This window comes from Pectinophora gossypiella, chromosome 6 (assembly GCF_024362695.1).
Source record: "Pectinophora gossypiella chromosome 6, ilPecGoss1.1, whole genome shotgun sequence".
In the NCBI taxonomy this organism is placed as follows: Eukaryota; Metazoa; Arthropoda; class Insecta; order Lepidoptera; family Gelechiidae; genus Pectinophora; species Pectinophora gossypiella.
In genome coordinates, this window is record NC_065409.1 from 2,948,190 (window position 1) to 2,966,469 (window position 18,280).

Below are 18,280 nucleotides of genomic sequence, written 5' to 3' on the forward strand. Positions count from 1 at the left end.
CACATTTAAAAAGTTTATGCAACAAATGTCAAACAGCAATAATTGCTTTTGATGAACTGTTTTCATGTAGACTATTAAACCCCTTTCATATAATCTACGAACACGCCACACATTCATTACCCTCAATGCCTAGATACCTCGTACGAGGTTACATAACTGACCTTTAGCCCTCAAGGTCTCGACCGTTAAAAACTCGTGTGGCCTTGACTTGGTTTTCTTTTCAGACCTCGGGATGCAATGGTACGACCCTGAGAAGTATAATAAAAGAGCCTTCTCGTGACCAGCTTGTAGGCTTTAAGAAATAACTTGAATCATAAACAGCCTATATATGTCCCACTGCTGGGCACAGGCGTCCCCTCAATCAACCGGAAGGGGGAAGGCGGTGTAGAGCATTCTCTACCACGCTGCTCCATTGGAGGTTGGTGGAGGTTTTTATACGACTAACAGTCGGAACCAACTTAACGTGCCCCCGGAAGCACGGAATCACCTTACTTTTTCGGACGATCAAGTGATTCAAGCCTGCAAAGTCCATGACAAACAAAGGACAGTCTCACAAAGTGATTTTGTCAATGTCTCCATCGGGTATCACTGTTATGTTAGGATAAGAAATAGTGATAAGGGATTGTTGTGGATTCAACTGATAGGTCGCAAGTTTAAATCCAGCACGTGCTCACACCAATATTTTTCGAAATTATCCAGTTTTTCACAGGGTCCGCTTACCTAATCTGAAGATTTGACAGGTCCGGTTTTGTACAGAAGCGACTGCCTTTCTGACCTTCCAACCCGCGAAGGGAAAACCAGCCCAACACAAGTTAGGTCACATACCTCCGAAAATGCATTTCTCGGGAATGTGGGTTTCCTCACGATATTTTCCTTCACCGCTGAGCACGTTATAATCATTTTAAGACAGATTCGGCAATCTTTGGTTTAGGCCTGTGCTGGATTCGATCCTGCGACCTCAAAGTGAGAGGCAAGCGTTCTACTAACTGAGCTACCACACGGCTTACTAAATCCCCTACAAAATACAATATGCTGTGCTAAGTAACGACGTTACTCTGTCGAACATTCTAAACGACATAGTCCGAGCACAGGTGCGCTCCGGCCTACTTCGCTAATGTCATTAAAAATGTATCGACTCCTGTACTATACTGCGCCGTCGGTCGTTGCTTAGAGACGTGTAAATGATGGAAGGTTTTGTTGGTAGAACATGATTAGGTATATAGTCTGGATAATAATGATCAGATTGAGAGCCGTGGTAGCCCAGTTGATAGAACGCTTGTTTCTCACTTTGAGGTCGCAGGTTCGAATCCAGTACAGGGGAGTTAAAATGGCCACATCGAAGCAATTCTATGCTATTTGACAGTTGTTTGCTTTGCGCACTTACTTTTATATGCGCAAATGTCAAATTGCAATATTGCTTTCTTAGATGAATTGCTTCGATGTGGCCATTTTAACCCCCCAGGCCTAAACCAACGATATTGTCGAATTTGTTTTCGAATTCATGTTTGGTCATAAATGATTATCCGAAGCCTGGTAGATTGGGTAGTGTAATAAGGGCTTTAGCAAATCGTAAAATGAACAGTACTTTCAACGACCTCCGTGGTCCAGTGGTTGACCGTTGGGCTCATGATCCGGAGGTCCTCGGTTCGATTTCCGGTGGGGACATATCACAAAAAATACTTTGTGGTCCCTAGTTTGGTTAGGACATTACAGGCTGATCACCTGATTGTCCGAAAGTAAGATGATCCATGCTTCGGAAGGCAGGTGAAGCCGTTGGTCCCGGTTACTACTTACTGATGTAAGTAAGTAGTCGTTACATGAGCCATGTCAGGGGCCTTTGGCGGCTCAATAGTAACCCTGACACCAGGGTTGATGAGGTTGGTACTCCACCTCACAACCCACACGATAGAAGAAGAAGTACACTTATCAATGCTTAAGATGAAAAGCATTGCATTAGCTACGTTTGATATCGATCTTCTCGACTCTACCTAACAAGGTATAGCACAGAGTATAAAATAATACACCGCGGAGGTGTTTATAGGCATTTCAGGCGCGTGATATATTATCCTGTTTTTTATAAGCAGCGAATTTATTAGCTCCTTTACGATGTTCGCCGGCGAACGCTGATTGGACGGTGTCGAAATATGATTAAAAAGCCACCGTTTACTTGGCTCAGTTTATTATCTGTGAAAAAAAGTAAAAAAGACCTCTATTTTTGATTCCGGATGTTTGAAAAAGTTTGCTTATGCAGTTATAAAAAATATGGTTTTGTAAATATTTATATACAAATTATATAATTAGTCTTTTGGGCTTGACAGAGAAGACGACAAGATATTTTTTTGAAGTAACTCTGGGTATGACAAAAGAAGCATTGTGCTTATAACATTCAAAGTAAGGGCACTCTGTTATGCAATTTATTATGCAATGCTAGTAACCTTTAATTGTATAAAATTATGTACGCCGTAATTGTCATTATGCTTGCTTGTTTGTTTTTTGTGCTTTTCTGTATATATTATGTTGTCCTTATCTCTGTATTTTGTGTCCATTGTGCTCAATAAAGTATTTTATCTATCTATCTATCTATCTATACATTAGTCACAATACCGTAAACTTCTAAATATAAAAATGGTTTTTTATGTATGTAATGTGGTTGTACTTTATAAATAAATAAATAAACCCTAACTGCTGATGAGGTAGGTCAATGACCTCACAACCCACACGAGAGAAGAAGAATGATTATTTGTCATTGTTTCCACAAAATCTAAAACACAACCTTGAACAACCACATATACTTAATTTTCTTCTATCGTGTGGATTGTGAGGTGGATTACCAACTTCATCAACCCTGGTGACAGGGTTATTATTGAGCCGCCAAAGGCCCCTGACGTGAATCATGTAACGTCTACGTACCTACCGGCACCAATGGCTTAACGTGCCTTCCGAAGCACGGATCATCTTATTTTTGGACAATCAGGTGATCAGCCTGAATTGTCCTACCCAAATTAGAGGATCACAATGTGATTTTTGTGATTTGTCCCCACCGGGATTCGAACCCGGGACCTCCGAATCGTGAGCACAACATCCAACCATTAGACCACGGAAGCGGCCACGTATGCTTAATATATTTAAGGTAGTTATTAAACACAAAATATCCTATTGATAGGTACCAAAAATGTCTGCGAAAATTTTAACTCTTAAAAATATATATCATCATTTTATTTGTCATATTAGACCCCTCTAAAGCCCGACAGGGTTATTCACTAAACAAATAGAATGGCTATTTTTATTTATTCCCGCTAGCAACACTGGCCGGCGACAAATTACAGGCGCGCTCACCCCTTGCCCAGATGAGCATCGTAAATCTTCTCTATTAAAACCTGTGTCCATACATTATCTGCTGTCTGAGTTAGGAGAGGGATTTCTGGATTTTCAAGGCAAGAGTGAATAGGCACTACTTGCGTTTGCGTGCTCCACCTTCGACCACATCGCTGCTTATAACCAGGCGGGATCGTGGTCAAACGCAGTCAAATCTTTTATTTTTAAAAAATGATGTTTTTAGGGTTAGGTTCGACCACATTGCTGCTTGAAACCAGGCTGAATCGTGGTCAAACGCACTCAAATCTTTATATTTAAAAATGTTGTTTTTAGGGTTAGGTTAACATTTTATTATTAAAAAAACTCCAATATAACAAGCAAAAAATACAACATTTTTAAATGGTATATCACTAGTTCAAAGATATAAAATTATAAAATGCTTATCAAGAAATAGAAAGCAGTCTAAGATGGACAAAAATCAATTAGAATTTTCTTTTTGACTTATTTTCGAATTTTAATTACGGATTAAGTAACAATGAGTGTGATGGTTGACCGTTTTTATTGATGACGTCACTCGGACAGTATATCAGTATATGGCAGTGGAAATGTTGTTGTGTGTATTTATGAATGATTGTACACACTAAGATGGTAGCTGACGCCAATAGTACTACAGGTTTGAGTACATCAGCTGAAACTTTTTTTTTTGGAATTTGTACCTTACTTAGGCGGAAGGCAAGAGGGAAATCGCTGCCCTAATTTTCCCTTAACACGTTAACAGTCCCCATACAAGCGTTTCAAAACATGCCATATGTCCAAATGAGATATTATATTTTTTGGCTTTCGTTTGTTATTCAATGTGACATGTTTTTGACTTTTTCTATTTATAAGGTCTTTGGCTACAAGTCCTTTATGAAAATATCAACAAATTTTACGAGTCCGTGATTTGACAGCCCATAAAGCTGCACTGGTCTCGTGTACCTCATAGGGTACACGAACTCGGCGGAACCGCTCCCCGTGTGCCACATACGGTACACCGGACTGTTAACGTGTTAAAAGTAGCATGGAGAATGCTACATCGACAAGAGCGTGGCTCTTAAATTAGTGATGATGATGTACCTTACTTATTTTGTATTTTAGACATGCATACATACATAAACTCACGCCTATTTCCCACCGGGGTAAGCAGAGACTATAGAATTCCATTTGCTTCGATCCTGACACACTTCTCTTGCTTCCGCCACATTCATCAATCACTTCATACACGCACGTCAGTTCAGAGTAGATCGTACTAAACCTTTTCTAAGGACATCTCCAATTTGGTCAATGTAAGGGTCTTCCTCTGCCAGCCCTACCATCAACTGTAATTTAAAATTGTTGTAAAATGGCTTTTTGTGGAAATATTTTTTTTTATTTTTATAATGTTCTTCGCATACAAATTCAATAGATGTTTTTTCAGACACCCGCTAACAGCTTTTCACTTGCACGAAATTAACCATACGTGAGACCAAGCCAACCCTAAACCTCGGCTTGTTGCGAACCGGCTTGACTGTAACCAATATGCACCTGCATCCCGGCTTAAGCTAATGCGGATTGAATCTGATCGTGATATGATTAGCTTCTATAAGCAAAATCGTTTGTCATAGTGCTATCGATAGCTTAAGCTAGGTCTTATATGGATCTAGCCAGGACACCTGTTAGCATAATAAATATTACCAGTATTACCTGAATCGCATAATAGGGTATTTGACTGGGTCGAATATTAAATTTTAAAATGCAACTCTATATTTCAAGATTCGAATTTGAAATTCGAATTCTATTTAGAAGCCTGGCAACATGATTAAAAATCAATGTCATGTTTCTTTTCAACTTTTTTTCGAAATTTAGTTATGAATTAAATAAAAATAAGTACGACTTTTACTGCTTTTACTAATGACGTCACAGGCCTGTATTTCCATAAAAAATCCATAGATAATTTTAGTTTTGACGTTTCGAGAAAAGTATCACATTTGAATAAGTTCTCAAATAGCCTATGGTTCAAAACCATAAATGCAAACATATCGTCGTGTAATAGTGAAAACCACCTAAGCGCGTTTTTGAAACAATACATTTGGATATGATTTTTGTTAACAAAACCTTGATTTTAATTAATTGACAGAAATCGAAGTCTCGTTGACTCAACATATTTGACATTTAACTAGACGTACAATTCAATTTGCCAAAAAAGTTAATGTGACGTAGTACTAAAGTGAATTCACGACCGTATGAGTTCGCGATAATACAGGCATGAACATTCTCTTTTCTTCTATTCGTTCCTAGCTTAAAACATTTACTTATCGGGCTAGCTACGTTAGAACGTAAAATATACTGAAACATTTCCACCTGTCCAAACAACAATGACTGACCAGGCTTAATGCAAATGCAACGCGCCCAAAACAAGCTAATCTAATTTGGCCTATACATCAAAATAGAAACAAAAGTAGCACCGGGCGCGGTCGATAGCTTGCCGTGACTGCGCGCAGTAAAAAAACATACCCGCACAACTCCCTAGGAAAAAACAAAACATTAAATTATACAGTAATACTACCGGACGAAAGTTCGGGTGATCGACCCCAGCAATCACCAACCCGATTCCTTGATTTTCCACCCGGGAAATTCGCGAAATTCCACCCGGTTTTTCGGAGATATTAATGCGAGTTAATTTGTTGTTTACGGCCCGGTAATTTTTTGATTGCATATTTTTCGAAACCTTTTTCGGCTATCCAGTAAAGAAAGTCGTTGGTTTTTAATTTACTTATTCTAAAGTCAAATTATTATCAATCCAAGTTTATTGTTGAATCTTTGGCCATAATCAGTATTCCAAATCTAAATTGATTGAAAAAGATAAAAAAATACTTATTCTTCATTTCGTTTAGAAATTAAAATTTCGAATTCGGAATATTAAAATCTTTTCATATTCAATTGGAATATCTGTATTCTAATCAAAAGTTGAATCGGGCTGAATATTGAAAAAACGAATAATAAAAAATGTCTGTGTAACGTTCCGTGCCAACTCTATTCAGAGTTATTGAAAAAGTTCCATTCATTCGTTCTTTTCAAAGAATGAACCCGTTCGGCCGTTTATAAAGATTCCATGTTTGCGAAATGCTGCCTAGCCGTATGATAGAGACGAATTTGCTCAAAATACGGTTTACTCTCAACTGAAAATTACCTGCTCAGGTAATGTTTTATTTCAAGTGCTAAACATAATCGCGAAAATCACAGTTTTGGTTGGAAACTGAGATATCTAACTTGGATTGTGCCATCTAGTCTATAATTCTGCTTATCAATATCAACTCCCCAGCGTTACTCCATTTTCGAGGGGTCCGCTTACCTAACCTGAAGATTTGACAGGTCCGGTTTTTACAGAAGCGACTGCCAGTCTGCCCACCCAACCCGAAGGGAAACCAGTCCAATTACAGGTTAGGTCACATAGGAAAACACTATCTCGAATAAGTGGCTTTGGTCACGATGTTCTCCTTGACCGCTGAGCACATGATAATAAGTAATAAATCCAAACATAAATTCGATAACAAATTCGAAATTCATTGGTTTGCGTGTTGTTCAGTTTATTATCCAAACTAAACCGAAAACTCTATGCTTTCTCGTAGTTTTTACGGGATTCGCTTACCTAACCTAAACAAGCCCGTGCGAAGTACAACATAAAAAAATATTAAAAAATACATTTTTTAATATTTGCTTCAGATGTCACTTACTGCTTCTATTCTTCAACAGTCCAGTTTAATTTAGATTTTTGAGACAAAAATATTTTACTAGCCTAGACTCAAAGTAAGTAGTAGTATTTTCATTTCTTTTCATGCCAACTAGTTAATGCCATTTGCGGCAAATCTACAATAAGTCACGTCAAAAAAAACATTTTCTCAAATTAGAGGACAATGTGACACAGCCTAGACTCTAATAATGTTTTCTAATAATAAAAAAAAAACTTTTTTCTTTATTCTGTCTTCCTCGATTAGCGAATAAAAAGACTCTGAGCCCTAGCACTATGTTTACATCAAAATGCTACATCACACGATCAATACACAGGTAGCGAATAACTTCCAAAACTGTCTTCATCGTTTCCCCGGGCTGGGCAGGTGATCGATGGAGTGCTATCAATCAGGAGGTGCCAATGTTCCGGGGACAACATGGCCGCTGACCCCGGGAATTGAGTCTTTACACATTTCTGGTTAAAACTGTATCAATGTTTTTTGTTTTGATTCTTTTTTTGACAAAGCTTATTGTGGATTTGCCACAAATGGCATTAACTACTTGGCCGGACAAATGGGAAACGCTGATGACTATAGTGTGATAGTTTTTTTTTTTTCTAAATTGTCTCGGCGCTTCATATTTCGACATCAACCTGTAGTGAAACAGTATGGTGGAGTGTGCTCTGTTCATCCTCCAAATTATAAAGTTTTTTTTTACCAATGGGATGCATAGAATATAAAAAAATAGAACCGAAAAAGTAAGTAAATAATTATGAATTATAAAAATCCATTCGTGATAAATAAATGTTTTTATACGCTACCCACAACTTTCTTTAAGACATAATTCTTATTCAACTGAAATTATCTGCGTATCCACAGTTATACCACAAAGTTGTCTTACGGTTAAGGGTGGATTTTTGTTATTATTGAGGAAAACATTTACTTAATATTTAGAGCACTCAAATATCCCATTACGTCTCTAATACCATAATCTCGGCGTTTTAATAATTAAAAGAGGGAGAAATGATTCGCTACTGGGTTTCCTAAGAATTATCTTTTAAGCTGGTGCAGTCTCTTGTGCAAAACACGATACAACCCTGGTAAATTAAGAATTAAAATTACAAGTACTCCGCTTGATTAATTTTCCGGGGCATTTAGAATGTATCGAGTTTTAGCTAGGTAACTTAATTACCCCAATTTGATTCTACATAATTATACAATTTTGATTGGTCAATGTTTTACTGTTTATATAACAGTCGTTAAATTAAGCTTGTCAATTAAAATTGACAGTCCATCGAACCCCGAATTTATCTTTGTTTTTGGGTAAAAATGATGACCCTTTTTATTACACCGAGGCACAATTACATTTTCCACCCATTATTATTCTGATCAAAATAAAGAGAAGCAATATAGGTAGCAATATAATTCTATACATCATCAATGATCCAAATATCAAGTAACAATTATTATTTTCATAATGTTTTTTTCTATTACATTGTATTTTGAATTGGAACGTACCCGAGTAAATGAGAAAATAGGTAATTATCACGTTAAAGCTGTACAATGTCATCTATATTGTTTTTGGTAAACGTAGCCTCGAAAGTCACTCATTAGCATTTAACAAGAAAAGCATATTTAAAACGTTTAGAAATTAGAACCCGTCACTGCCAATCATATTTGGAATTGGAACGAAGTCAAAACAAGTCATATTTAGAACTTCTAAACGAAGCTTCGAAATATGAATGAACTGTCAAATGACAGGTAGCGCGCCAAAAGCCGCGAATGGAAAGTCGCGCGCTAATGAAGTGGCGAAGGCGTCGAGTGCGTTTCCTTCGGTTGTCTCTTTCTAGCCTGATGAATGACAGTCCCGTCTTATTCTAACAATAGCAGGGTTGACAAAATGAGAATTATTTTGCGAGTTATAGATTTTTCAGGTACCTACGTATTTACTTTTTTTTTGGGTTCAGAGACCTAAAATACCTAGTATCATTCATTATCTTGTATTTTCTGGCATGTCATGTGGTTTTGTATTCTTATATATGTTTTGCATTTTTGTATCGGCAATTATTTTAAACTTTAACACATTCCGGCGCTGTTATGACAGTAGCTGTTTCGTTAAAAAACGACAGCACGGCGACATATGGACATACCAGGACATACCTAATAAAAGTGTAATTTTTGTTCTAATGTAGTGAGTGCCAGTAGATACGGCTGTTGTTTATGGGCAAAATTTCACTGCCGTTATAATCTATTAAAAAAAATAAGCAAAGATGTCACCGCCGTACTGCCTCCAGGTGACATTAATAAATGTATTTTCTTAAGATGGCAACCCCGAGCACAGAGTATGCAAATATCCTTCCAGAGATTACTCAGTTGGTGAGTTTGATCCATCGCGTAATGAAGTGCGCTGAAGATGCCTTTGTTTGTCGGAGTCAGAGGAATAATGGCACCATACTACAATGCCCTTGCCTTTGTCTTAGGATTGACTACGAAAAATAAAAGTCGGCTTTATGATTTAAAGTTGATGAATCCCGCGCTTTAATCCTTGAGTAGCAGAATATACTATGTAAGGTAGAGCTTATATTTAATGAAATGTTTTAAAAAATGCGAATAAACTTTTGTATGATAAAAAACCTTCTGTTTTTTGTCAGGCTAAGTATGCGCCCCTCAAATTACGAGGGGTGGTTTGTATGTATTTATGTTCCACGATGGGCAATTACTTACATGTGTTTATGTCTATGAATAGAGCTACGATTTCAACAGAACGCGGGGTGTTATGTGTAGGATACTTTTAAATGAACCAATAGTATTTATTTGCTTATTTTATGACACTTGTACATAATAAAGGCTGTAATAATTAACACATGCTGTGGGGTCTAAAAGGCCAATTTGAAGCAAATAACCTAAAAAGCAATATTGCAATTTGACATTTACGCATATAAAATTAAATGCGCAACGTTCGGAAATGTCAAATAGCGACATTTTGTTTCTAGATAGAACATTTGAATTTCGACTGTCGGCTTTACTATCACCCAAGTTTTTTGTGCCTAAATGATACATAATAGGGATTAACAACGAAAAAGCCAATCGATAGAGAACCTGTTATTTTCCACTCCGAAAAATGAATACCTGTCTAGCGTCTAATAGCTTAAAAAGTGAAACTTGTAACAATCCCTCGAAAATAATTTACAAAATCACCTGAAATTGCCTGAGAGTGTCCTGGAATTCATGTGCATTCAGTGCACGCTTCACTAGCGGCTAACTGATGGCTCAACTTACATTAGAGCTAGGAGGCGGGTATGTCCAAGTTATGATGAACGACGCGGATGAAGTGGTGCATCCACAAGTTTATTACGCGACGGAGACGCTCTTGGGAGGTCTCGGAAATAGATAATTTGAGAGCAAAGTGAATTTTAAAAAAGTGATTGTGACAAATCGTCTTTCGCTACTTGTCTATGGACAATATATGGATGGAGTTATGACTCGCAGCCACTGTTGGTGTGCCAAAATTCTAGTTACTTCAATAATATACATATTGAAATATATACCCTCCGTGGTCGGGTATAACGAAACAAAATCAGAACCTCTAGTCTACTTGATTGCATAAACGATGGTAGATGTTATTCTTGTCGGAAATATATATTTAAACCTTGAGATTTGCTGCGTCGAACAATATGGGACGCAAATATTCGCACGTACGTAAACGTATTCTCATACACATGTTCGATTTAAATTGAATAATTTGTATTTTTTTTTAAATCACAATATGGGGCTGGAAATATTTAAAAAAGAAAACTTACATTTTCATGAATTTTCCGACAGGAGATTCCACTTGATATCAACTCGGCATCGTGGTCCGAATCATCCCCCAAAGTTTACGTAACGATGTCACTAACTCTTCAATACCAAGTCTGACTGCAACTAGTATTTTATTGACTCCTAGATCTGACCTCCACTTTAGCAGCGGAATATATTAATATTAATACATACATGAATAAACTCACGCCTATTCCCACCGGGGTGAGCAGAGGCTATAGACTTCCATTTGCTTCGATCCTGACACACTTCTCTTGCTTCCTTCACATTCATCAATCGTTTCATACACGCACGTCGGTTTAGAGTTGATTGTCTTAACCTTTTCTAAGGACATCTCCAATTTGGTCAATGTACGTCCTTCTAGATCTTACACTAATATTAATGTACTTAACGAAAGTAGTATTTATGTATGATATCTCCTTGTTTCAGGATGGAGGAGACAGTCCGGTCGCTGCTGCAGTACAAGACCCGCGTGGAGACCTTGAAGCAGGAGAAGGCTTCCTTGTCTTCCGCCCTGGAGGTCAGTACCAGCCATACAACTGAAAACTTTTTTTTTGACGTGACTTATTGTAGATTTGCCGCAGATGGCATTAACTACTTGGCTGGACAATGGAAAGCGCTGAGGGCTCCCACCCGGTACAAAATTTAAGACAACAGGTATGAGGGTGCCCAGTTGGGCGCGAACCTCGGCTCAGGGCGTCGTCTGAGAGGAAGAATATTTGAAAGAATTAATTCTAGAAAACGTATATCGTTGCCATAAGACCAAATATCCTTCTATAATGCAAACCCTATTGTTTTACTGTTGCGTCTAGAAATCTCGACCTTAAGAGATTATATTGGAAACCATGTCAGCGCCTTTAGCGTTAACAAAACCTTGCAATAGACATGCTAGTTTCAAACCTGGTAAAAAAATTCTGGTCTCAATTTTTACGCGGATTAAAATTAATTGATCGATATCTTTTAATTTTGGTTAACGGCCTCCGTGGTCCAGTGGTTAAGCGTTGGGCTCACGATCCGGAGGTCCCGGGTTCGAATCCCGGTGGGGACATATCACAAAAATCACTTTGTGATCCCTAGTTTGGTTTGGACATTATACAGACTGATTTTACCTGATTGTGCAAGAAGTAAGATGATCCGCCTATTGTATACGTAAAAACTATCTAAGTAGTATTTAAGTTTCTTCCAGTTTAAGTTTAATATCTTCACAGTTATTTCATTTGAAGCAAGAACTTTTAAAGTTGTCTGAAGACAAACGTCTTAAAGCCCACACCAAATTCAGATGACGGCGACAGAATAAGGAAAACAATTAAATCATCCTTCCCGCAGCACCCTATTCTGTGGCAAACTTTTTTTATCCCTAAAATTCGCTATTGAAGAAACTCATAAAAAAGTTTCAGCGAAAAACCTTCGTTGCTCATACAATATTAAGTCGCAAATTGCTGCCCAAATATTCTGTAAGCTGTTGAATTAAAAATTCACAGAGTACTTGCGTATCATTTTACAAAACCAATGTTCACGGAGCCTTGCTCTAATGTATTTGCCTATTGTTTCTTAGGTCGGAATATTCTGGTGGCCGACCGTTTGGAATCAAACGGAAATATTCAAAATATTTCATTAAGCGTTAGGTCTTTGTCTGTCCCTGGCAGTAGGGGCCTATATGACTAAGTTTCAGCCCTTTATTGTTGTTGCGAAGGGTCTACTTCACTTCCTGTTGACGTTTGCATGTTTGTCCGTCCGTTACTATTGGTTTCAAAGTGATTCATCGTAGGCACCGTGAATCCGTGATACCTATTTGTGATAGAGGTAAATATTTGGCAAAACATTGAAAAATCAATTTAAGAGACATTTTTTGTTTCATAAATAATTTGTTTTGATTTGATTTATGTTCATATTCATATATTTATTTGTATTTATCATACATCATTGACATTAATTTTAGTTGAACGTCATTATCATTTCCTAATAAACAATTTCAATTCTATACTTAATTCAAAATATTTTGTGTATCCATACAAATAAATTAAAATAACAATAAGTAGTTAATATGAATTATGAAAAACTTTACTATTCATTCATCAATGAACTCCTTAACGCTATAGTAAGCTCTTTGTGTGAGTAGCACTTTTAATTTACTAATGAAACTCGAATAGAAAACAAGTACGGCAATTAGCTAGTTAGTCCTTTTGTGTACATGCCAAATAAAACTTAATCTTAGATTCGAAATTTAGTTTATGAAACAAGATATTAAAATAAATAAACAAGTGTACAACCAACAAGTGTCCACGCGAAAATCAAGCGTTTTCCATTGACATAAAATTCAATTACTACACTCAACAAGGTAAAACTTCAGACCATCAAATATACTTCCCCGGCCCGCGATAGAATGTAAACAGCCTGCTTACGGAAGCAAATATCACCTAAAAGTAACAGTGAAATATTCAGCAGGTACAAGTATGTATCATAGTATATTTGCTGAAGCAGTATGATAGCATGTTTGTTTCACAACAGGGAAATTATACTTGACTCTGAAATACGTCTTAGTCTTGGAAAATATTAGGAGGAAAGCTGAAAAATTGCTAAAGAGCTATTTATAAGTGAAAAATGGTTTTACAATTTGTTGATAACCGACGATATCCGAGGCAGATAATATAATACGCACACTAACACTTAGTCATCAGAAAATCGTAAAACAAGCCCTTATAGTTATGGCGAAAAATGTATGAAATGTATTCCTTGAATAAAAAAGAATGCTTGCTATTACTACTCTGTTACATGTGTTACTATGTACCCACACCTCACACCTTGATCACATTGTGTAAGTAATTAATTACATTCATCAACTCTCGGCCAAACAGACATCTTAAGTTCTCAACAAATATCTTTTTTTACCTTAAGTACATATTAGACGTTATTTTAGAAATACGTAACTTTTTTCCAAATTGATACATAACCTAACCTACGTAGCTGAGGTACGGTCACGAGCATTAATATGTATACACTTTGGTACCATGTCACATTAACTTTTTTGACAAATTGAACTGTAAGTCTCACTAAATGTCAAATGTGTTAGTACGGCAGAGTCTTAAAGTGGGTACATTATGTTGCTCATGACTGTACTGCTTGTATATCATGTACTTGTACCCTCGGACAGTCACTCATTGTGCCTCCCCCACTGTCATACTTATCAGCAAATCTGAAATCTGAATGGAGGACGCGAATTTTGATTTTTCCATTTCCGCACACTCTTCAGGGTTCCTTGGTCTGTGGATGCCATGGTTCTAGTTGTCAGTTATGCGGGTACCATAAATCGGTATTTTCATACTGCACCGTATGATTTTTAATTTTAATACGAAGCTGAAAGACTCAACCAACCAACCCGCATTGGAGCAGCGTGGTGGAGTATGCTCCATACCCCCTCCGGTTGATAGGATGGGAAGCCACAAGTACCCAGAAGCCAAATATATCCTCCTACAATACGAAGTCCTAAAATCTCCCACATCAAGTCTGTTATGTTTAATAGATAGGTCCTGGGTTCGATCCCCGGTGGGGACATACCACAAAAATCCCTAGTTTCCCCTAGTTTGATCCCTAGTTTAGTCCCTAGTTTGATCACCTGATTGTCCGAAAGTAAGATGATCCGTGCTTCAGAAGGCACGTTAAAGCGTTGGTCCCAGTTAGTGAGCCGCCAAAGGCCCAGTAGTGTCAGGACACTAGGGTTGATGAGGTTGGTACTCCACCCACAACCCACACAATAGAAGAAGAAAAGAAATAGATACAAGTAATATCTCTACGGAACCTCACTTTAAAATACGCAGATGCACGTTTTTGACTGACTTGTAAAAGTATTCATGATACCTTCCCGGGATCTCTATTGTGTGGGCCCCACTTTTAATATCTTCTCGTCTTGTGACGTCAGTCGTCTTCAAGAGTTTTATTATACTCTCGAATATTCTACCTAACATTACATTATGTTAAAGACTTAAATTCTGTTGTTAAAAGTTCTCGTAAATCGAAATACGAATTTAATATTAAAATGTTTAGCCACCATATGCTCACCAGTTATCACGTTAGTCTAACAGAAAGTTCGGTGAGCTGTTTTTACTTAGTTCATCTTGCGATGGATGTAAAGTAAAGTAAAATCTTTATTTCCTCTACAAATAATAAAACACATGGATACATAAATACATACAAAAATACAATATTTGTAGAGGCTGGAGCCTAAACTAGGATACCCTGTGTTTTAGGACTCCAGGCCTCCACCCCCAAAAAGTCATGGTCAAGAAAAAATAACAAAATATAAAAAAATAAAGTTTTTTTTTTAAATTGTTAGACTAAATCATAAAATATTTCTTAAAAAGAAAATATCAAATCTATAAATGCTTGTAAGTGTATGTGTATGTGTGCGTGCGCGCGCGCGTGTTTGTGTGTGTGTGTGTGTGTGTGTGTGTGCGTGTATGTGCCTCTGACTACCCTAATTGGGATAAGTCGTGAGCTTATGTTATGTTAAGCCACAACACCACAAGTCTTTTTCTTTATGTTCAAAAAAATATTTAGTAATCAGAATTTCATAATTTATCTTGAACCTAGTACACGACCCAATTGTTTTAAGACAATAGTTAAACAAAAACTTTACAAAAAAGGTTATTATAAAGGTAGTATTATTTAGAAGATATGAATGCATGGGATTAACTGTCTGAGAACTGATATTAGGCAGCTAAATTACTCAATTGTATACCAATATATTATGTTTATTTTTATTTATTTTAAAGAACGTCTAGGTCCCTGTGCCGAGGTTTTTCTTGCAGCTTCTTTTCCCCGGCTATACAGGTTGTGAGAAGCTGCAGTAGTTTTAGTCGGATGAGACGTTCGTTATATAAAATTGACGATTCAAAGTGTAACTATGTTACCTACTGAATAAAGATATTTTTGAATTTGAATTTCAATTGTTTTATTTAACATTTAATCACGTAATCGACCCTTTAAAAATAGTTTACTAGGTATACAAATATTCTTTAGAGGTCGCCCTAAACTTATCACTTACTTACTTGATTAATATAAGTACCTCAGTCTATGTACCAGTTAGCACACAAGTACCAAAACCCCGCTTATAGCCGGACCCCGTCCACTAATTACGCAAAAACACTGCGACCCCTCTTTGGACTTAAACCCTCAAAGAACCACCGCGCCACCAGGGTAGTATGATCCTTGGAGGGTAGATGATGTACTTTGGAAGGACTTGGCAATTGGAGTGACGTTTCTTCAATTCAGTTGCAATAAGGTATTTGAACGGGTCAAAGATAAATTATAAAATGCTAATCTAGAAACAGAAGCCAATCTGAGATGATCAAAAATCAAGCTCATTTTACTTTTCGACTTATTTTCGAATTTTATTTATGAATTAAGTAACAATGAGTACGACGTTTGACCGCTTTTATTCATGACGTCACAGGACAGTATTTTCAAACAAATTCCAAAGAAAACTTTCATTTTGACGTTTCGTAAAAAGTATCTCATTTGACTAGGTTGTAAATTAGCCTATTATTGCTCACAACACAATATAAGTACCGTTAGAGATGGACAGATGAAGAACGATGTGTTGTTGTGCTTATTTTTTTTTTCTTGGTTTAGAACAGTCGCTTTTACGCATCACAAATCGACCATAAAAAATATCGAAAAATAGTCTACTACTTAAATAGAAATTATAATAAGTATTTTTGAATCAGAAATATGAAAATTAAAGTGTAAGTTATAAATAATTTTGATTCAATTAAATAGCGACATAGTGGTCTTGGATTCATCAATTAATTTTAACCATGCATTAGTTAGGTATCCGTTAGAAAAAAATACATACTTAACTCACACATGCCTAATCTTTTACAGGGTGGGTAGCGAGAACTTGTAATAAGAATATTTTGATTTCACACATACTTACTTACCTACTAACGACTATTTTTATTTACGGTTATGAATGACAACTTTTGAGGAAAATGTTAAGATTGTTAATTAAGTAAATAGTTGTAGTAATATAAGTAAGGTAGTTCCGTGCTTCGGAAGGCACATCAAGCCGTTGGTCCCGGTTACTACTTACTGATATATGTTACGTAGTCGTTATATGGGTCATGTCAGGGGCCTTTGGCGGCTCAATATTAACCCACCACATAATATACCAGGGCTAATGAGGTTGGTAATTCACCTCATAACGCGCACGAAAGAAGGAGACTTAATTGGTCAATACCACTTACCACGTTTCCCTATCATCTCCAAGAGGTCAAGTTACCCTGGTGGCCGCAGCTTTCACAATTAATACCTCTATCTACGCAGGCAGGCATAATCCAAAAATGATCGGATGTCCCCCTCATCGTAAACGGTGTTTAATGTCGGCAAATGACCGAACAGCCCAGCCGGGCATCGAACCGGGGACCAGAGGAGAATGGAGAATAATCGCTTGTTTGTGCCCGTTTGTTATATTGGGAATGAAAGGTTTCGGTTTTGAGAGTTTTAGGTGGAGATTTTACGTTGGTATTAGGTGTACCTTAACTACCCTATTGGCAAATAGTCGTGACATGCTATGTGGTTTTATGTGTGTATGATTATGATGACAATAACTATCTATTCTCATTCCTGGCTCTGCTAATTTTATTTTCTTATCCACCAAAAGCGAAAGGGAAAGAAGATTGACTGCTGGTAATTTATTTAAAAAAAAATAGGATATTTCTGAAGCAAGATAAGTGAGTCAGGATCGAAATAAATGGAATTCCATAGTCTCTGCTTACCCCGGTGGGAAATAAGCGTGAGTTTATGTAACCATTACCATAACCATTACAGACGGCGATTCGGCTCACCTATCCTTCATCATCATCAGCCCATCAACGTCCCCACTACTGGGGCACGGGCCTTCCCTATGGATGGATAGGGAGATCGGGCCTTAAACCATCACGCGGGCCCAGTGCGGATTGATGGTTATTAACGACTGCTAATGCAGCCGGGACCAACGGCTTAACGTGCCTTCCGAAGCACGGAGGAGCTCGAGATGAAAACTTTTTTTTTTGTGGTCACCCATCCTATGACCGGCCTTTGCGAAAGTTGCTTAACTTCAACAATCGCAGACCGAGCGCGTTGAACGCTGTACCACCGAGCTCCTCTATCCTTAGTCTAATAGAAATCTCGGTGAAGTGTGGGTACTTAGTTCATCTTGCGATGAACGTATATAAAAACGTATACACACGCTGATAAATAATATATAATTGTAAATTATAATTATAAATATACGCTGGTATATAAAAACGTATACACACGCTGATAGTTTCAAAAGCTACGTCAAAAATTATTCTAAAATATTTCGAAGAGTGTGTTATACAGCCAAACAGATGCATATTAGTAGTAAAATAAAGACCGCGGATAAT

General features: G+C 37.2%; 1 protein-coding gene across 4 annotated transcripts in view; it reads left to right on the top strand.

The window, feature by feature from the left end:
- The window catches only part of LOC126367294 (uncharacterized), a 537,003-nt gene that overhangs the window by 484,101 nt on the left and 34,622 nt on the right, over positions 1-18,280 (top strand). For all 4 annotated transcript variants that reach the window (XM_050010741.1, XM_050010740.1, XM_050010743.1 and 1 more), the window contains exon 5: positions 11,307-11,397. In XM_050010741.1, coding sequence (XP_049866698.1) covers positions 11,307-11,397 — 91 coding nt within the window. The remainder of the gene's footprint in view (positions 1-11,306; positions 11,398-18,280) is intronic.